Raw genomic sequence first — 22,440 nt, forward strand, 5'->3', positions numbered from 1 at the left:
CTGCTTTCTCACCTAAAATAATCGTAAGACTACATTTTGTGTCACAATAACAGTAGTATTTAAAATAAAATCTATTACCTTTGTAGGTTTTCTCTTCAACTTCTTGCTGGTTCATGGGATACTTAGCTGCACCAAGTCCACATAGAACGGAAAAGATATGTAAATTATAAGCAAATGAGGTACTAATTGCTCCTCCCCTCAGAGTCCTCCCCTCCACGCTCACAGAGATAGAACGTAGTCATTGGAAACAGAACTTTGAAATATCTAAAAATAAAAATAAAATGTCTTTAAAAGCACAGACATGAAGAAAAAAATCAGAAAAATTGTTATTTCATTTTCAATGACATTCAGTTTGGTTTTTTTTTTTTATGACATTTGTTTTTCAATGACAAATTTTATTTTCAATGACCACCTATCCTGTCTGTTTTAGCTCCATAAGTTTCACACTCGGAATGCTCAGCCATGGAGTTGACTGCTTGTTTCACTCACAATGTGTCTTCTAGCATATTAAAAACACCATATGGGCATGTTAACAAGGCAAACAATTTGATTGTCACCAGAGTGGTACAAAGCTTCTGGAGAAGTGTGTTTAATCGCTTTAGGCTCTGTTTTAGTTTTATTGTGAAGGTGAGGACCGGAGGTGCAGAGTTTTACTTTTATGATATTTAACTTAACAGATGTGTCCCTGGTTGCAATGTCCAGGCTCCTGAGATCTGCCGGAGATACACAAACTGTACATCAGAGCCGGAGCTACGGTGAGAAGGAGGACCAGGATATAGCGGCGGCTGTGAAGCAGTAGAATATGGAGGACGAGCTGTTGTCGGAGGACGATATCTGTGAGTAACCACATGTGAGTGCAGGGGCTCTCCCTCAGCTGGAGCTCCGTCTGTCAGTGGCAGGATGTCCACGCTGGGCGGAGGGAGGCTCCTAACAGCATGGAGCCCGTCTTCATACCGGTGTTCCAGTTTGACTGGTGATCAGGTTAACTGGCGATAGTTTCCGTCTCCAGATGTTTCGTTCGCAGATTCGTCACGATCAGACCTGGATTTACGTGAAATAAAGATACCAGATAAAGAAGACGTCGCCGAAAAACGTCGGCATCACTGCTTAATAAAGTCTGTATCCATGTAAATATCATCTACAGACAGTAAAAAGAAATGTGCGGGCCGAAATAAAAAACACGTATTTTTCAAGTACGGTGAGAGGATTCGAAACCACGTAATCCAGCGAAAAAACTATGATATCACCGTTTTACTCATTGTGCTACCAATCAGCTCGACAAGCATTCTGCTTCATCTATATGGATCACTGTCATCCTGTCAGGTGTTTAACACCTGGTGATCGTTCAGGAAACACGTCCATGTCAGCTGGGGATAATCACAACTTAACACAGGCTACCTGGTTAACAACGGGTCAGAAAACTATTTATTGTCTCACCAAGAAAACCCACAACATGAAAGCACGTCCACTGCTGTGTTGTGTGTTAGTTTGTGTGTTCAGTGGAACAGATCCAGAGCAGAACTTCAGGTTTAACTCGGGTTTGTTCTCAGAAACACTCAGACCCTCAGCAGCCTCCCATCAGAACAACACGCAGCACATCAGCTTGATTTGCTAAAATACTTCGGAACAAACTGAGACCACGTTGTCAAAACTAGTCTCTCAGAAAACAATAAAAACACGTTCAGTCATCCACGTCCTAACCGTCATTTCAGAGCACTTTAACCGCTGACAATACTTTTTTTTTTTTTTTTTTTTTTAAAGGAAGTAAAGGGATCCGACCTGGTCAAAACAAACAATATATTTGTGTGATTTGTGTCTTCCCAAACACCCTGGCTGGTTTAGAAATGGCAGAAGATACTTTTAAAGATGTCACAGAGGAAGACTAGTGTGAATTGTGGTGATTGACAGGATTTGATTTAATGACATGTTCCTAATCCACCTTAGAGTACATGTAGGCTAAATATACAAATATGGCAGCACAATATCCTCAGTGTCCAACAGGAATATCTGTAGCTGTAACGTTCATATATGACTGTAGTCTACTTCAATACCTCCAATAGGTGCTTATGGCTCACTGTGTAGAACGAATAAACCATTGTTTGTTTTGACCACATCGAATCCCTTTACTTCTTTAAAAAAAAAAAAAACAAAAACATATATATATATAGAGAGAGAGAGAGAGAGAGAGAGAGAGAGAGAGAGAGAGAGAGAGAGAGAGAGAGAGAGAGAGAGAGAGAGAGAGAGAGAGAGAGAGAGAGAGAGAGAGAGAGAGAGAGAGAGAGAGAGAGAGAGAGAGAGAGAGAGAGAGAGAGAGAGAGAGAGAGAGAGAGATATTGCCAACGGTTAAAGTGCTCTGAAATGACGGTTAGGACATGGATGACTGAACGAGTTTTTATTGTTGTCTGAGTGACTAGTTTAAACAACGTGGTCTCAGTTTGTTCCGATGTATTTTAGCAAATCAAGCTGAAGCAGAATGTTTGTAGAGCTGATCGGTAGCGCAATGAGTAAAACGATGGTCTCGTAATTTTATCGCAGGATTACGTGGTTTCGAATCCTCTCACCGTACTTGAAAAATACGTGTTTTTGATTTCGGCCCGCACATTTCTTTTTACTGTCTGTAGATGATATTTACATGGATATAGACTTTGTTAAGTAGTGATGCCGACGTTTTTCGGTGAGGTCTTCTTTATCTGGTATCTTTATTTCACGTAAATCCAGGTCTGATCGTGACGAATCTGCCGACGAAACATCTGGAGACGGAAACTATCACCAGTTAACCTGATCACCAGTCAAACTGGAACACCGGCTATCCGCTATGACTTAGAGAAAATATGACTGAGCGCCAGTGTGAATTAGCAGGAAACCTCGATGTCATTACAGGTTTCAAAGGGATAGGGTGAAAATCCATTTTATTGTGTTTCGTATGCTTTAAAAACTAGCAGGTGTAAAGTAAAAGCAGTGATAATCTGAAGACGCTTACTACTACCATTCAGCTCGCAGTCCCTTCACACAGATGGGTTCCCAGCTTTACAAACCAGTGACAATTTGATCCAGTTTCTAAGTACTGTAGTCTGACTCACCAGATACAGGTGAACGTCTAGCTAATCATTTCGGTTAACATTTTCCGCCCTTCTACTCCCTTTGCGATACCGTTTTCTTCATCTCGGTGTTCCAGTTTAACTGGTGATCAGGTTAACTGGCGATAGTTGCCGTCTCCAGATGTTTCGTCCGCAGATTCGTCACGATCAGACCAGGTCGGATCCCTTCGTTTAAAAAAAAAAAAATAAATATTGTCAGCGGTTAATATGTTTTGAAATGACGGGTTAGGACGTGGATGACTGAACGTGTTTTTATTGTTTTCTGAGTGACTAGTTTTGAGGTCTCAGTTTGTTCCAATGCATTTTAGCAAATCAAGCTAATGTTCTGCTGCGTGTTGTTCTGATGGGAGGTTGCTGAGGGTCTGAGTGTTTCTGAGAACAAACCCGAGTTAAACCTTAAGTTTTGCTCTAGATCTGTTCCAATGAACAAACAAACTAACACACAACACAGCAGTGGACGTGCTTCTATGTTATGGGTTTTCTTGGTGAGACAATAAATAGTTTTGAGTCGTTCTTAACCAGGCAGCCTGTGTTAAGTTGTGACTATCCCCAGTTGACATGGGCGTCTTTCCTGAACGACCACCAGGTGTTAAACACCTGACAGAATGACAAAGATCTATGTGGATGAAGCAGAATGCTTGTCGAGCTGATCGATAGCACAATGAGTAAAACGGTGGTCTCGTAATTTTACCGCTGGATAACGTTGTTTCGAATCCTCTCACCGTACTTGAAAAATCCGTGTTTTTTATTTCGGCCTGCACGTTTCTTTTTATTGTCTGTAGGTGACATTTACATGGATATAGACTTTATTAAGCAGTGATGCCGACGTTTTTCGCCGAGGTCTTCTTTATCTGGTATCTTTATTTCACATAAATCCAGGTCTGACCGTGACGAATCTGCGGATGAAACATCTGGAGACAGACACTATCGCCAGTTAACCCGATCACCGGTTAAACTGTAACACCCGAACAACAACAGCAAAATCTGGACATCAACCTATTTGCAGCGAAAATGAAACTGTAAACTGAAAGTTTTGTCGATAATTTGGATCGTTCTGTAAGGCAACCCTGCTTGTTTGTGGTGGATAATCCATTTTACTGTCAAAATTTTACTAACAGTGCTCGTCTCTCTATATGCAGTTGTTCCACCACAACAATTCTACCATCACTGTTTCAAGGGAACACAGCCCCGCCCACGATGATTGTGATTGGTTTAAAGAAAACAAACAAGCCAGAAATTTTTTGTTTTGTTTTTTAAGTTCAATTTAGAAAAAACTTTATTTTTCCCTGGGGGAAATTTAAAGACAATCAAGCAGTTGGACCAGTGGGAGACCAACGATTTTAGAGCAGAGCTTGACGGTGCTCTGCCGGAGGTTCTGTTTTGCAGACTGAATGGAGTGAAAAAAGCAGTTTCTAGAGAATGTAATGACACTCAATGAATGAGAAGTAAAATGTGATTAGGATGTTCCTCTTGACACCAAACGCATTGCTCTTCCTCAGTAGACACTGCCGCTGATGGCATTTTGTGAGGTTCTCCTCACTGCTGGAGGCAAATTTGAATGTTATCAAAAATTGTGCCCAGGCATTTGTAATCATCCACTATCTCTACTTTTGTACCATGGATTGTGGTGCCAGCTGCTGTAGCCTCTGCTTGCTGAAGAAGTTCACCACCATCTCTTTGGTCTTTTCCACATTTAGCTCCAGGGAGGATTTCTCACACCACTCATGGAGTGCTGAGCTGTGTAGGTGTGATGGACCTGAGAGCAGGGACAGGGATAAATTACAAAATTAGGAAAAAAAGAAAAAAAGGCAGCCAGACACAGGTGGTTAGCATCTAGCTAGGAGACAGCATATAACTCTCACAGACTTTAGAGAAAAAAGTACCTATTATAACAATAAATATACAACCAAACAAACAATACAAACTGCTCTATAAGATGTCCGGTCAACCTCATGAGCAGCGACTCAAAAGGACTCCGTCCAGTGGGTTAGTTTTTATTAATGTTATCAATCCACACAGCTAATGCAGCTAACGTTACCATTAGCTTTGGTGGTATGCCCACAGGTCAAAGCTCGATATAACATAGGAAACCAATGAAAGTAGACTGATAAGGGGTTACTGTGTTTTCATGTTGCCTGGGATACTGCAGTGCAACTTACACCCAGCTGGTCTTTACATCTGCTTGCTTCTTTCCTCCTCTTTTTGTTCACATATACTGTATTTTAGTGCAGCTGAATCCCCATTAAAACTATTCTCACTTACATTATTCAATGAACTGATGAAATTTTATATCAGTAATTTGAATGTCTTTGGGCCCTTTGGCTGTTTTCCCCATCTTCAAACTCATCGAGGATGAAAGAAAACAGAAAATATTCATATTTGAAAAGTTGCAATAAAGAATTTTGACTTTTTTTGCTTTAAAAAATTACTAATGCCGATTGATTATGAAGATAATTGGGAATTAATTTAATAGTTATCTACTGATCGATTAATGAATTGATCATTGCAGTTTTGCACAGCTGTGCTATACTGTCTGCATTCATCTACAAAGTGTGCACTGTTGTAGCACAAAGGTTAACACTTGAAATTCCTCCTTGTCTAATTGCTGGCAGTGCTGTGGTCTGAAAAGGAGCTACATGATGCTGCCAAGAAGAACGACATGGGGAAAATGCAGGAACTGATCAAGAAAGGTGTGGACGTCAAGGCCAAAAACAAAGTAAGCCTGCTGAAAGGCAAAGATACACCTTCCTGGAAACAGTTGATGCTTTCAAATACTGTGGGTGTTTTTTCACTGCAGGAAGAGCCTGGCAGCACAGTCCAAGTAATGAGTTTTAATTATACCTTTCTTCTCTGTGCATTATAAATGCACACAATGTGTCAACATTAATTTTACAGTGTTCTGTAGAGAAGTTTATGTGTCTGGTTTTGCAGGCCACCTGTGAAAATAAGCAGTTTTTCTTTAACGCATCCTTATGCTATTTTTTATATGCTGGAAAACAGATCATCAGCAAAATAAGCAGTGAATGTTGTGGCTGAGCATCTTCACCTTAAAACTACAGTGTACTGAAGACAGCCTCAAACATATGTATTCAGACAGCCAGGGTTTCATATGTAACATTCCTAAGGAACCAATTCTGTGAACTTGATCCTGAGGGGGTTTTCTGTATCATTATTCTTCCACAGAATTTGATGCTATAGAATTCAACAATTTGGAGGCGCACAATAAAACTGGTCTGGATGCCGGCAGTGAAAGTCCCTGACAAGGTCTGGGTTCTAGATCTGCCGGCAAGGAACCCAGCATGGCTCCTCCAGTGTGTATACCCCTCCTAGTCGATGAGGCACTGGACACCTTGACCCAGACGACACACATCCAACAGCCTGCGTGCGCACTATATAGACAGGCTGGTCGTCCAACATCCTGGGTGGCGGAGGAGGGCTTGGCTTGGATGGGTTTTACTTGGGAGATGTGAAAGGTGAGGTGAATCCTCATGGTGGGTGGCAATATCAACTTGACTGCACAGGGGTTGACGACTGTCTCAATCTCACAAAGTCCCACAAAGCTACGGACCTGTTTCTTGGACTCTACTCTAAGTAGTAGGTCCTTGAAGCGGAGCCATACTTTTTGGCCAGGGGCATAGGCTGGAGCGGCTGGTCCTGCATTCTACGGGAGATGTGAGGGAGGGCAGTGTGTGCTTGTCTCCAGGTTCTTTCACATCGCCTGATGTGCAACTGGACTAATGCCACTGCAATATCCTCCTCCTGGGTGGGAAACGGTGGGAGTTGGTAGGTGAGGGAGCACTGGAATGGATATAAGCCAGACAAAGCATTTGGCAGGTTATCATCCATCCATTATCTATACACCGCTTAATCCTCACTAGGGTCGCGGGGGGGGCTGGAGCCTATGCCAGCTGACTCAGGCGAAGGCAGGGGACACCCTAGACAGGTTGCCAGTCTGTCGCAGGGCTACATATATAGACAAACAATCACTCTCACATTCACACCTACGGGCAATTTAGAATAATCAATCAACCTCAGCATATTTTTGGACTGTGGGAGGAAGCCGGAGTACCCGGAGAAAACCCACGCATGCACAGGGAGAACATGCAAACTCCATGCAGAAAGATCCCGGGAAAGCCGGGACGCGAACCAGGGACCTTCTTGCTGCAAGGCGAAAGTGCTAACCACTACGCCACTGTACAGCCCTGGCAGGTTATCATTTTATTATTATTATTATTATTATTATTATTATTATTATTATTATTATTATTATTATTATTATTATTATTATTATTATTTTATTATCCCTTATTAATCCCACGAGGGGAAATACTGATTTTCGCATATCTCCCCAATTGGGGGAGTCAGAGCGATGGGTCAGCCGCGGTACAGCACCCCTGGAGCAGGAAGGGTTAAGGGCCTTGCTCAAGGGCCCAACAGTGGCCGCATCGGGGCTTGAACCTCTGGCCTTCTGATCAGTAGTCCAGAGACAACCGTTGTGCCACCAGTACCCCATGAGCATACTCATGGAATTTGAGAGCTCCAGGATGATTGGTTGTCAGATGTGATACAACGGAGTGTAGTTTCTAACTCTTGGTGTGCCCACTCTGTCTGTCCATTAGACCAAGGATGGTAACCTGAAGAGACTGTGGCCCCCAGGGCTGAACAGATGGCTTTCCACACTTGTGAGGTGAACTGTGGTCCTCGATCTGACACAATGTCGGCATGCAACCCATGCATGCAGAACACGAGTGACTAGCAGGTTCGCTATCTCCTTGGTGGATGGTCGCTTGGGCAGGACTATAAAGGGAAGCAGTCCACTACTGTAAGGATGGCGGTGTTACCATTTGAAGAGGGGAGGCCGGTGATGAAGTGCAGTGCTATATGGGACCACAATTGTCTGGGGATGGACAGCTGATAAAGGAGACCCGGAGCAGATTAAGGAGGCCCGCACCGGGTTGTTTGGCGGGTTTATTGTGGGCACAGGCAGAGCAGGCTGCAATGAATTCACTGGTGTCCTTATCTAGAGTTGGCCACCATAACCACTTTCTTAGGACTGATTGAGTTCGGAAGGCCCCTGGGTGGCAGGTTAACTGGGTGAAGTGGACCCCCAGCAGTACCTTGGGCCGGATGGAATCAATGGACAAACAGGATGTTAGCTGGGCCATTGCCGCGGTCTCGTTGGAGGGCCTGGGCTTTTCAGACCTTGTACTCAATCTCCCAGGTGAGGGCTGCTACAATCGGGGTGGACGGCAGGATGGGCTCAGGCTCTCAAGGCACTTCAGCCGAGAACTGCCGGGACAGGGTGTCAGACTTGATGTTCCAAGAGCCAGGTTAATATGACATGGAAAAGCTGAATTGACAAAAAAATAAGGCCCACCTGGCTTGCTGGGAGTTCAGCCTCTTCACCATCTGGATGTAGGAGAAATTTTTGTGGTCTGTCCACACAATAAAGGGCTACTCGGCTCCATCCAACCAGTGGCACCACAGACCATTGCTAACCAGGGGTATTGATGTTCAACAGGTGTCCCTAGTCATCAACTATGACCTGCCGGAATAGTTATTTTGGAAGAAAGGGAGTAGCCATTAACATGGTGACTGAGGATGACAAGCAAACCCTGAGGGACATTGAGACATTCTACAACACCACCATTGAGGAGATGGATATGAATGTGGCTGATCTTATCTCAAAGACTTCACATGCCCTTTGTCCACTCACATTGCTTATTTTAGAAGTAAAATCTTGTTTCTTATATGACCTCAATTCTCAGTCCCTGCAGTTAAGTTGTGAACGGCCAACTTAGCTGCTAGCAGTTCTCTGTTACCGATACCTTCCAGGGTCAGAGATGAGGCTTATTAGAGAGGCTGCGATGCGGCTGTAATTCTGGATGAATTGTCCAGTTGGGGCCAATCTCTCACCGCTGCAACCTTGACAGGGTCCATCTTGCCTTGTCATTGGGACACGATGTTGCTGGTCCTCTTCTGGGGAGCAGGAGAAGATCAGTATGTCATTGAGGTAGATGAACATGAACTGGTTGATAAAATCACGGAGGACATTGTTCATCAGGTACTGAAACAGTGCAGGGGCAGTGGTAAGGCTGAAGGGCATCACTAGGTACTTGAAGTGGCCTAGGGGCGTGTTAAAGGCAGTTTTCCATTCATCCCCCTCCCGGATGCACACCAGATAGTATGCATTGTGAACATCTAGCTTGATGAAAATAGTGGCTGCGTGGAGGAGGGCAGAGGCAGAGCTGAAAAATGGCGGAGGGTATTTATTTTTGACTGTGATGTTATTTAGTCATCGGAAATCAATGCCGGGTCAGAGGTTGTCGTCCCTCTTTCCCACAAAGAAGAAACCTGCTGTGACCAGCGACAAGGAAGGACGGATGATGGCAGCCACCTTGATATAATTTTCTATGGCGACTTGCTCAGGCTTGGAAAGATTATAAGGCTGGCTCCTTGGAAGGGGGTTCCAGGCAACAGGTCAGTTGTCCAGTCATAGGGGCATTGCAATGACAGAGATAAAGCTTGGTGTTTACTGAAGTCAAGTGTTATGTCATGGTACACAGGAGGAACTTGAGACAGGTCAGTGAGTTCATTCAGGGGCTGAGGAAGCGGTGTGACAGAAGCTGGGGCTGAGCAGACTCAGTTGGCATGGCAAGTGAAGCTCCAGGTGATAATTTTGCCTTAAGAACCAGCCAATGTGGGCTTGTGTTTATGTAGCCAGGGGTAGCCCAAGATGATATATGCAGTGGCTGGGGCAACATGTATGAATTACTCGATTATTAAAGCTAAATATTACTTACATATTAAAAACACAGTTTTGTGTAATATCACCAGCAGTTGCCTCTGTTATTGTACATGTAAATTCTCTTGCATGGCTCACTGAGGCAGCTATCATTAATGGAAGAAGTTACACATGTGATGCCACTGATATGGTCTGTAAGGTCTGCTGTGAAAAAGGGTAACTCTGACAAACTAACTTAGGTGTCATTGAACAGGTGCTGTAATTTGCTAACATGCTGAGGGAATCAGTAGGATTTCATGACTAACAGAATAGTCTGTTGGAGAGTGTTGACTGACTCATATCTGTCTCCCTGTCTCTGCACAGATAGACCGTAAAGCACTGCACTGGGCAGCAGGAGCTGGGAATGAACAGGCTCTGTGTCTCCTGCTGGACCACGACACAGACGTTGATGAGAGGGACAGTGTATGTGCAGTTTATAGTTACATCATTCTGAAAAATGACCTCTATTCAGTTATATAACATCCTTTAAACTAGGGATGAGGTCGATCCGATCCAGTATCTGTATCAGGTTCCGTTATCAACGTAATTCACAGATTGGAAATTTCCGATCCAACCTGCAGAGATTTCTGATCCATGAGCCATGTCTGTGCTTTAATGTTGTCTGCTGAAATGACTCGTCAAGTGATTTCCTGCCGGCTGCTCTGCTAGCTGGCGGCAAAATGTGGAATGGATTTCCTGAACGGAGGCATGTCTCAATTAGAGGCGGAGTAATGAGACACGCTTCCGTTCCACAGTTTGCAGCCATCTAGCAGGCAGGCATTGAGCAGCACTGTGGGTAACCAACAATTCATCACAACATGTCTGCTGTGTGGAAATATGATATGTACGAATGTATGCGTGTATTTCCCAAAAGGCAACTTCAGGTAAGTATAAGGTCAGAAAAGGAAGTCAGAAAAACAGTAAATCCTGTTAACAGGAAAATCCCGTCCTGAAAATAAGTATGTAACTGTGAAGGTACGTGTCCACTAGATACATTTTTCTCACATGTAAATGCGCTGCATCTGAAAACCGTCCGCTTGGTTGGCGGTCACTAATGGGCCACAACATTGTCACATGACAGCGCTTTCAGCTTGACAGTCCGGCAGATGTGTCGGACCAATATGGCGGCTCAGCCGCAAACATTTGCCTTTATTTCAAAAACACTTAAGCAAAAAGTATTTCTGAAAGCCGGATCTCTGCACACTGCATTGAATTTGCATTAAGTAGAAGTCAAGTCTACTTTATGCAAATCAGCTGTGGCCGTTTTGGGTAAACACACCGGATCGCAGCTTGAAACGCATGGCATGCTGCAATGCAGGTCCGGTTGCACTGCGATTCCAGCTGCGATCTGGTGTGTTTACCTGGAGCGGCCTGCCGCTCATTTGCATGAAGTAGACTCGACATCTACTTTATGCAAATTTGATGCGGTGTGCAGAGATCCGAGGCATCACAAAACTTTCGTGATGTCTAAACTAGCCATTGGTGAACTAAAATGAGGACAGATTCAGCTACTGCACAGCTTTTTTCTCGCCTCAAATGCTTTCAGAAATACTTTTTGTTGAAGTGGTTTTGAAATCAAAGAGAAAGTTTGCGGCCGAGCGGCTATGTTGTTTCGGCACATCTGCCAGACTGTCAAGCTGAAAGCGCTATCATGTGACAATGTTGTGGCCCACTAGTGACCGCCAACCAAGCGGGTGATTTTCAGATGCTACACGTTTACATGCAAGAAAAATGCATCTAGTGGACACTTGGCTTAAGGGTTTCAAATTGACTGTCAATATTAATTACATCCAAGACAGATACACACAAAGGGTAAACTTCTCTAACACTACTCCTCTTCAAATAAAATACAAAGGGCTGCTTCATCTGATCAGCACAAATTAAGTATAGTGGCTCTTGTAGCATTAACAAATCGAAATCATACTTGCCTTTAGAGAGGAGTTTATTACAGTCTTATATAAAATCAACAATAAAGATAATAATGATATTACAGAAAGCAGAGCTCTGGTATCGGACTAGTATTGGTATCGGCAGATATCCGAATTCAGGTATCGGGATCAGATCAGAAGTGAAAAAATGTGGATCAGTGCATCCCTACTTTAAACCAAGTACCTGGCCCCTCCTATTCATTCTAAGAAATTACAGAAATATAGTGCCAGGTAACTGGTAGGGACATTATATCCAACCATACTTTACATAATATATTCCATAACACATCTATTTTTTTATTCATCTCTGACAGACACGAGCCACCTTCTCTCTTTTTTCTTAAACAAGTCACACTTTTTGCCGTTCACATCAGCAACACCAAGGAAAAAGGAAATTTGAAAAGCATAATCATGGCAATATCAAAGTCCTCCTTCTCTTGAGCAGAACATATCCACTGCAAGTTTTTGTTAAAAACCACTTTGAAGCATGAGCAGGAATTTGATATATCAATAACGCAATTTACCCAACAAATAATACAATAGACCAGATTGTTTTTCCTCATCTCCTCACACTTTGGCTAGTATGACCATGAATTAGGCAGTAAGTTACAGTCTGTGTTCGAAAACTATCTTAAAAATCTTTAATCTACTGGTCTGCAAAAACCTTGCTTTGGCATAACACTGAGTATGTCCAGGAGCAAAGTGATTCAGTTCAATTCAATTTTATTTATGTAGCGCCAGTTACAGGTCAGATTGTCTCAAGACGCTTTACAGAACCCATATGTCTGAAACCCAGAGCAAGCCCTAAGGCGACAGTGGCAAGAAAAACACCCTTTTCACAGGGAAGAAACCTTGAGCAGAACCCGGCTCTTTATGTGGGAGACCCATCTGCTTGCTGGCTGGCGGTGATGTAAGGCCAAGTATTATGAACCTGTCCAAAGGTACAACAAAAAAATGCAAACGCAAAAATACTGAGCTGCCGCCACTGTTGACACACCCAGGCTAGCTCACTACAACAGCACTTTTCTAACATAAAGCATCTCAATGGGGAAGAAATTGTCTAACATCACTAAGTGTGTGTATTTGTGTGACTGTCCTCGCTATCATATAACAGTATGTACTCGTAAATGTTTTTCTACAGTTTGGCATGAATGCTCTGCTTCTGGCATCCTGGTTTGGTCATCTAAAGATCCTGCAGATCCTGGTATCCTGTGGAGCCAAGCTCAACTGTGAGAACAAAGTAAGAGCTGCATCATTTAATCAAACTACAATGTTATTGAGTGATTCACAGCATCACAGCCTGTGTGTGTGTGTGTGTGTGTGTGTGTGTGTGTGTGTGTGTGTGTGTGTGTGTATTAGGATGGCCTGAGTATGCTGCACTGTGCTGCTCAGCGAGGCCACATTACGGTGTTGGAATTCATCATGGAGGACCTGGAAGGCATTTGTCTGGACAGAGCTGACAAGGTAACTGCTTAGTAGTACTTTCAATTAGCCTACTCATTTTGTACAAACTGTAAGCTTTTCCAATCTAAAAGAACATTGTCTTTTTTCTCACATCTTTGTTTGCTGCTGTTTGTCAGAAGATCAGCAATATGCCAATAAGTGCATGAATGGATCCTGATTGTAATATTTGGACTCTGTGTGTGTGTATGGAGTGTAAGTAGAATAACTCCTGTGTGTAACCTGCTGACGTCTCTCTGATAAGGCAGGCAAGACAGCCCTCCATCTAGCTGCTGAACACGGACAGCTTGAAGTGGTGGAGTTTCTCATTGGAATGGGCTGCACACATGGTTTGAAGGACAAGGTAGTAATACACACACACACACACACACATACACACACGCACACACTAATATACACACTAACACTGCATAACAACAAAAATATGAAGTTCAACAGGTGATACATAATTAAACATTATATATTATTTTAATACAGTTTATCTGTTTGCCAGGCTGCCATGGAAACATGGTGGAGTTCTCCAGAGTCTTTCTTGAATCCATCTTTGCATGGACAAATAGCTTAAAGCAGGATCTGCAGGATCTGTTGTCTTCAAATCCCATGTGAAGTAGCTGGATGGGAACAAGGTGTATTTTTCCCATCTCTTCTTTCTGGAGCATAAATTTCTACACCACTGATTAGCTGAACACACTGAAGCATAAGACAAGTAATTATGAAATAGAGGTGACTAAATTATGTCACATAAATAAACTAGAAAAGTACTCAGAGACCGCAGAACTCAAGGCTGCGCAGTAGTCGTATGATTTCCGATGGATGAAATCTTTTTTTTAAAGTAATTTTTTTGCCTTTTCAGCTTTATTTGATAGGCACAGTGGAGACAGACAGGAAATAGTCAAGAAGAGTGGGGGAAAGACATGCAGCAAAGGGTCGCGAGCGGGAATCGAACCCGGGTCGCTGCGTCAGGAACCAGCCCCTGTACATGGGTCACCTGCTTAACCCATTGAGCTATATGGGTGCCCGACAGATGAAATCTTTAAACAATTTCTGGTCTGCAGCGGTCGATTTGTAGTAAGATCACAATCATGTGATTGTCAGCAGGCAGGTGACATAGTGTTCACTTGTAGTCATAGTTACAGTGATGCCGTGCTACTATCTCGCAATGATATGGAAATTCTTAACAAATCTGTGGATGCAGACTGTAAGCCACATCACTGCCATGGTAATGTCCATTTTAAGTAACATTGCGAACAGACAAACAGATGGACAAACCAACGCTGATGGTCACATAATTCCATCTTTGAAAAATGCCATTTTGAAATCAAAAATATCTACAGTGAAAGAAAAAAATGAACTCCTATAAATTAGTTTTATGAAAACTGCAGGTCTCTGTCCTTGACCAAACCTACTAAAAAAAGAAGGAAAAATTGTAAACAGTGACAATCACTCTTGCTTTGAAAAAGTATTGTAGAAATCGTGCTTACTGTGTATATATTAATAACAGCATTAAATTCAGCGAACTTGTTTGTTGTCTACTAGCTGATCTTACAGGGCTGTCATTAATGTCCTGCGTATTTATTTGACTTTAAAATGAATGGAAGGTCAAGGCAACACACTATCAAAGTTTAACTGATGAAACAAGTGAAAATACTGACATGTTTGTGGATGTACTGTACGCAAGCTATTTCAGATGTTTATTATGTGTTGGTGTGTGGTGATGTCTGGACAACAGGAAGAGAACACAGCTGTGCATCTAGCAGCAAAGCGAGGGCACGCAGAGGTCCTACAGAAGATCATGGAGACTGGAGTAGATGCGAACGAGAGGAATGTAGTGAGTATCTGGAACAGCCTGCACACATCAACAGGTAGTACAGGTAAAGGTAGTGTAACTGGCATTTTCATTTTTTTTCCAGTCACTTCTTGATTTTACAGAAGTTTTTCTTTTGAGCCATCAAATATTAAATATACATCAGTTTTTGCTTGCATGGAGAAACACATTTTGGATTGACAATATACAATGGATTCAGAAAGTATTCAGTCCCTTTCACTTTTTTTGTACTTGGTTGTGTTGTGAATTTAATTTTGAATTGATATATTTCCCCACCAATCTGCTGTCAATAACCTGTAATGACAAATTAAGTATGTGAGTTTTCTTTACATGTGTTTAAATAAGTTTTCTTGGTTAAGTCTCTACTGCCTCTGTACAACTGTTTTAAAGGCAGTTTAAAAGGTAAGCTATAATAAGGTAAGAGAAAATTTTATGAATCCCGAAAGAAATTCTTGTACCATATGTTGTTCAGAAAAAACAAAATTACATGGATTCACCCTACTGCTCCAGCATACTACAGTGTACAGGATGATGCTGGACACCACAGAAGAATGAAATGTTTGCGGCATGGTTCTACAGACATTGAAAGATCTTCGTCTGCTGAGAAAAAACAGGTGGCTCTGACCTTTCTTGTACAGAGCCTCCGTATTTTTCGTCCAGTACAGCTTATTCTCTATGTGGACACCAAGATACTTGTAATGCTCAGCAATGTCCACCTCTGTATTCTTGATGATGGCTGAGTTCTGAAAGGTCCTGTTCCTGAAATCAGCCACCGACTCCTTAGTTTTTTTTGTTGAGCTGTAGGTGGTTGATCTCACACCACACCACAAAGCTGTCCACCACACTCCTATACTCAGTCACTGTCTCCTGATGATATACTCCTGTCCTCAGTGTCATCTCCTGCTGATACAACCCACTATGGCAGAGTCTTGCAAAAACTTCTGCGGTTTGCAGAACTGTGAGCAGCATCTGAGGTCATAGGTGTAGAGAGTGAACAGGAAGGGAGGGAGGAGTGTCCCTTGAGGTGTACTCATGCTGTGGTAGTTGGTGATCCAGGCTACCAGTGGAGCCTACCAGCATTTCCAGCAGCATATTCCTGAACAGGGCAGGCTGTGAAAGGTCAAAGAACATGACTTTCACAGAGTTGCCTGTCTCTTCAAGGTGCGTATAAGACTTTTGCAACAGAAAGATGATGACATCTTCCACTCCAGTGTGAGGCTGGTATGCAAACTGCAAGGGGTCCAGTGATGGTTAAATCATTGAGTGTCGCTGCTTCAGGACCAGCCCCTCCAGTGACTTCATAACATGTGAAGTCAAAACCACTGACCTGTAGTCACTGATTGTATTTGGCTCCTATTTTTTGGCCACAGGAACCAGACATGATGTTTTCCACAGAGCAGGGACGATCATCAAGTTCAGGTTCAGGTTTAAAATGTGCTGAAAAACATGCAGAGCTAAGTGGGACATACTTTCAGCAGTCTGGTACTGAGGCTGTCAGGTCCTGCTGCCTTGGCTGGACAGAGTCAATTGAGCTCTCACATCCTCTGCAGTGATACTGAACATTGATGGATAGCAGGTGATGGTTCTAAGGCCGCTCCACACCTCTCTGATGTTATTCCATTTGAGTTTTGTCTCCAGCTTAGTCCTGTAGCTCTCCTTGTCCACAGTAATCTTGTCCTTCAGCTCCTTCTATATTTTCTTAAACTCCTCCCTGAAGGTCAGCATCATTTCAGTTCTATGTAGCTTTGATGTTTTGATGTCTACTTCAAACAAACATAGCCTGCTGCTTTAATTATCAAATACAGTGCAGAAAAGTAAAAAGGCACAAACACATGAAAAGTGCCTCTGGCTGGCTGCTGCCTGGGACAAAACCGGTGGTTTGGTTTATCTAATTCCTTGCGGTGTCTCCTGCTATGCTCCATCAGATCAATCAGCATCTTTGACCTGTCTTCTACAGGTCTTTCCACGGATGCTTTATCTGGTCTGAGACTTGCCTCTGAAACCACTCCAGTGTTATCTTGACTGTTTGCTTCTGGTCATTGTGATGTTGAACGAAACCATTGTCCCAGTCTTAGGCCTTTGACTCTGGGGTAGATTTTCTTCAAGTACCTCTGGGTATTTGGCTACATTCACTAGCTCCGACCAGTCTCCCTGCTCCTGCTGTTGAGTAGTCCTACAGCTTGATGCTGCCACCACCATCCTTCACTGTAGAGATGGTATGAGCAGGCCTTCGTGATGATACCAGCTGTACAACAGACATGTTGCTTGGAGTTCTGCCCATAGAGTTCAGGTTGTGTCTCACCAGATCAGAGAATATTTTCTTTGTTGTGCTCTTGAGGTAATTGAAATACAGTTTGACAAACTTCGAACAGTATACCCCATCAATTCACTGCTACAGATGGACTTCAGTTAGGTTCTAAACACATCTCAAGAATAATCAAAGCAACCAGGAGGCAGTTAAACATAGTTTGGAGTTACAGCAAAAAGCACGTAAATGTGAGATTCCAGTTTTTATAATAAATTTTGTCAAAAAAAAAAAAATTACACACACACACACACACACACACACACACACACACACATATATAGTGAAGTGTGCAGAGAGTGAAGAACGGAATGAATGATTTCTAATTCTATTGAATACTAAATAAACTGGAAACTTTACAAACCAGTTCTACTCAGTTTTTTCCTTTAACAGTCATAATAATATTAACGTAAGTTTCTTAAGAAATATTTAGTGTGCCAATGTAGCTGCTGCTGGTTGATAGGTCTTGCTATAATTATACATAAGGTGTAATAATATATAATATATAAGTATATTTTATTTTGAAAAGCCATCATATTTCCAAACCCTGATCAGTTCCTCTTATGATCTCTGAGCTTTTACTTTGAAAGTGTAGCATACTTCACTAAAGCTTATTGACTTCCTTTAACTACCCATATTTGTCGAGAGCTCTGAAATTGAGACTTTTAATTTTTTTTTGTTTTTCATCCTGGTCACAATAGAACTCTTATTTTGAAAGTGAACCCAAACATTCAGATGCTTTGTCCATCAATATATGTATAAGAAATAGACAGATGTGCTGTTTGGTAAGCTCCTTTGAACATCAGGGAGATTTCAAAATATTTTATTTATTTATTTGACCAGGGATCATGCGATTAATATAGAAAACATCTGATGTCCTGTATATAGAGTTCATAGCATTAAGCTAATTTTCAACTCCCGTCCCTGGGAGTTTTAGCATGGGGGAAGCCAGGAGGTGGTGTGTTTGTTTTGATAAGCCAGCCTATTTCAGAGCCGCTGGTAAGCCTTTTGTAACATTTCATAACTTTTAATTTGATAGTGTAGCATACTTCAGTGCATCCTGTTAACTTTGTTCTACTAAGTTCACTTATCTGGGCTTTTACTTTGAAAAGCCCAGATAGGTGAACTTCCTTCCCTTCCTCTTGTTAGAGGCTTGTTCCTTTTTTAACAGGAAAGAACAACATGCAGCTGCTATATATCTGTAAACCAGTTACCTGGGTGAGACTCTTATTTAGAAGTTTAACCCAACAGATTTGGAGCCACTAAATACTCTATGGCTGAAGGATATTGGTCTAGGACCCGTTAGAACATGTTAGAACATGTATCAGGACTTTGTTAATATCAACAGCTGTGTTGATTTGCCTTGAAACTGCTGCAATCTAACTGAACGAAAACACATAAAATACATAAACTTAAATTATGACTGCGTAAAAACCGTAAAAGATATCAAAACACAGATTTAGAGGAATACCATTGAAAGCTATGTGACCTGTTTGGATTTTGAATGGAGTTCTACGATAAAATATGCCTGAACTATAGGGTTCCAAAGATGCCTCGGTTTTGGCAGTTGTCCAGCTGACTTCCCTGTCATATCAATGGGGATTTTTAATGAATTTCGATAAAAACAAATTGCTACCAAAAACAATAGTACACCATTCCCAAGTGAGCGTCACTTTTTTTTTTTTTTTTGCCTTTATTCAATAGGCACAGTGGAGACAGACAGGAAACGGGAGAAGAGTGGGGTGGGGGGGTGGGGGGGGGAAGACATGCAGCAAAGGGCTGTGAGGAGGAATCGAACCCGGGCCACTACCCCCTGTACATAGGTTGCCCTCTTAACCCGTTGAGCTATACGGGTCCCCAGCCAATGTCCTATTTTGAGTTATGCAGTTATAAAACGGCAGAAGAATTTATAAGAATAAATCTGAGGAATAGTATTAAGTGTGCTTCGATGCTTATGCATTGTATATATATTTATATATATATATGTATATATATATGTATATATATATATATATATATATATATATATACATACATACATACATACATACATACATACATACATACATACATACATACATACATACATACATACATACATACATATATATATATATAGTATATAATAATGATAATAACAATAATAATAATCACTCAATGGCACCAGTGAAGCCGAATGTGTTTTTCCTTCCACCAACAATCCAAAACTGAAAGATGTTCAGTTTACGATGAAAACTAGATAAACCCAGTTTGATTTTTCAGCACAACAGTGATGAATTAAACCATTTACCTTTAGGGTGTAATTTCAGACTGCAATAGTGGGTGAAACACAGAGCGCAGAAATTCTGAACTTAAGAACATATATTAAAGTGCTCAAAAGGTTTTTTGCATTTCTGGTTCATAATGGTTAAACTGACCTTGGGTTGTGCCTGTTGGTTGGACAGAATAAGCAGTTAAAGACTCACTTTATACTCTGGTAACCTTTAATGAACTTCAATAGACTCGTTGTGTTTCAGGATGGTCTCACAGCGTTACACCTGGCAGCTGATGGAGGTCACTATGAGTGTGTCAAACTGCTGCTGGAATCCAGCTGTAACATCAATGCACGAACTAATGTATGTTCATTTAAGCAGTAACCATCTCCAATAAGCACAAGAGATTACAAAGTATTTTTTAATCTTATAACTCATTTTCTTCTGTATTCAGAGGAATATGAATGCCCTCCATTACGTGGCCCAGCATGGCTTTGACAGAGAGGCCAGCTTGCTGCTGGAGGCAGGAATCAACATAGATGCTGTAGATAATGTAAGTAATGTCAACTCCAAGGAACACTTCTAAAAAGGACCTTTTTAATCTGGCTTCTGTGGTGGATGTTGTGATGTTAGACTATATGACCTTCTTAAAATGCTCCTAAATATCTTATACCAGGGGTGTCAAACGTATGGCCCGTGGGCCAGTACTGGCCCACCAGGGAGTTCAATCCAGCCCGTGGAATAAATCTACAATATGAAAAAATACCTAAAAATCATGAACTACATTTTTTGATAAAACTGCAGTTCCTATATTGTCTGCTAGGGGCACGCTGTTTTATTCAGAGTAGACAACATGACACAACACTATGACTCAGAACTTACAGCAGATGGCAGCAATACGAAATCTGGGTCTGAAAGTGGCATTTTGTCGTATTGTTATTACTCCGCCAAGGAACGGCAGAGTTATGTGACAATCGGCATACGTTTGTCTGTTAATCTGTTTGTCTGTCTGTCTGTCCATGTGAAACATTACTCAAAAACGGACTAACAGATTTGGATGAAATTTGCAGTGATGCGGCTTATAATCTGGATTCACGGTTTTGTTAAGGATTTCCCAATGGGAGATATAGCTGCTGGCACGGCGTCGCTTTAACCACGACAAGTGAATACTGTCAGTTACCTGCTGACGATCACGATTTCGATCCTACTGCAAAATGACCATGATTTATCAATTGGAAATCATACAACATACAAATGATTAAACTGCGGGGTGTTTCTGAGTCCCATCAATTCCTGCCACCCGCTACATATTTAGGTCACCTATGCAGCAAACCCCAGCCAGACAGTGGTGAAGCTCCTGGTGTTTTAGAAAGCCTTTCTTTACGTTCAGCCGTCAGCCTTATATTAAACACAAATTTATCTTTCTGTTCTTCACTCCTTTCTTCACCCTAAGAGCTTGTCCCCATTGCAGCTAGGTGCTTATAAATTTATACACATCTTTTGTTAGACAGCAACAGCGTGGAACCGTTTTCTTTCATCTTTTCATGAATTTTCGGACTTTTTGGCAGCGTCTTCGTCATGTCAAGAAACTGCTTCTTAGATAAACACTTCCTGTGCCGCTGGAATGGTTACACAATAAAAGCCCATAACATTAAAAATACGCCTTCAAAATAAAAGCATGGAGGGATCGGTTATTTTAACACTAGCAAAAGAAAGGCTTGCCAAAAGGGATGAATTGATCAACAGACCTTTATAACAGTAATTTACACACAATTTGGTATCCATACATAACATGCACATGCATAACACATGCCTGTGCTCAGCGCAAGGTCATTTTTTATGAAAGATTTCATCCGTCAGAAATGATATGTCAACTGAGCAGCCTTGGTGGAGTACTGCACTCTCTGAGTCCTTTTAGAGTTGGAAATTTACCTGTTTTCTGCTGGCCCTGACACCCTCATCAGCAAGATGTCTTTGTCAATAAAGAGAAAAGTGGACGAGTGTAGGATTTTCCAAGAAAAATGGACCATTTCCTATTTGTTCACTGAGGTGAATGAGAAACCTGTGTGCCTGGTGTGTATGCAGCAACTTTCGGTGCTCAAGGAATTTAATCTTTGGCGCCAAAATGAGACTCGGCATGGCGAAAAATACAACAGCTTGCACGGAGAACTGAGAAGACAGAAGATAAATGAATTGTTGGTGGGTTTGAGGTAACATCAGTCTGTTTTCACCCGGAGCTGTGAGGTCAGTGATGCTGCAGTGAAAGCCAGCTACCTAATTGCTTGCAAAATAGCATTAGCATCAAAGCCGTAGTCTGAAGGGCAGTTTGTTAAAACTTGCATACTGAAGGCTGCAGAAATCGTGTGTCCTGAGAAGCGATAAGCTTTTGCCAACATTAGTCTGATGAGGAATACCGTGGCAGACAGGATTTCAGAACTATCGACGGATTTGGACAACCAATTAAAACGCAAAGTGGAGTCATTTGTGACATTTTCTGTTGCAATTGATGGGAGCACTGATATTACTGATGTCGCTCAACTGGCCATATTCATTCGTGGAGTTGATGAGACTTTGACTTTCTCAGAGGAGTTTCTTGACTTGGTGCCTATGTTAGACACCACAACAGCCAAGGACATTTTCCACATTCTCATTGGTGCGCTGAACAGGGTCGGTGTGGACTGGTCTCGCGCTGTCAGCCTGGCTAAAGATGGTGCGCCATCAATGATCGGGAAAAAGGCGGGTGTTGTGGCAAAGTTTAAAGAGAAAGTACAAGCCGCAAATGTAGGG

The 22,440-nt window shown here is 42.0% G+C and overlaps 1 protein-coding gene across 16 annotated transcripts in view; it reads left to right on the plus strand.

The window, feature by feature from the left end:
* Positions 1 to 661: 661 nt before the first annotated feature.
* The window catches only part of ankdd1a (ankyrin repeat and death domain containing 1A), a 34,509-nt gene continuing 12,730 nt past the window's right edge, over positions 662 to 22,440 (plus strand). For 4 of the 16 annotated variants that reach the window (XM_023281831.3, XM_035953565.2, XM_055011870.1 and 1 more), the window contains exons 1-9: positions 663 to 836; positions 5,711 to 5,814; positions 10,207 to 10,305; positions 12,952 to 13,050; positions 13,170 to 13,274; positions 13,516 to 13,614; positions 15,001 to 15,099; positions 19,918 to 20,016; positions 20,108 to 20,206. In XM_023281831.3, coding sequence (XP_023137599.1) covers positions 803 to 836; positions 5,711 to 5,814; positions 10,207 to 10,305; positions 12,952 to 13,050; positions 13,170 to 13,274; positions 13,516 to 13,614; positions 15,001 to 15,099; positions 19,918 to 20,016; positions 20,108 to 20,206 — 837 coding nt within the window. In that variant the 5' untranslated portion in view covers positions 663 to 802. Of the gene's footprint in view, positions 851 to 5,710; positions 5,815 to 6,281; positions 6,572 to 10,206; positions 10,306 to 12,951; positions 13,051 to 13,169; positions 13,275 to 13,515; positions 13,615 to 15,000; positions 15,100 to 19,917; positions 20,017 to 20,107; positions 20,207 to 22,440 lie in introns of all 16 variants that reach the window. The other 12 variants (XM_055011997.1, XM_055012036.1, XM_035953570.2 and 9 more) reach the window with 10 other exon arrangements.

Source organism: Amphiprion ocellaris, chromosome 1 (genome assembly GCF_022539595.1).
Source record: "Amphiprion ocellaris isolate individual 3 ecotype Okinawa chromosome 1, ASM2253959v1, whole genome shotgun sequence".
NCBI classification, from domain to species: Eukaryota; Metazoa; Chordata; class Actinopteri; family Pomacentridae; genus Amphiprion; species Amphiprion ocellaris.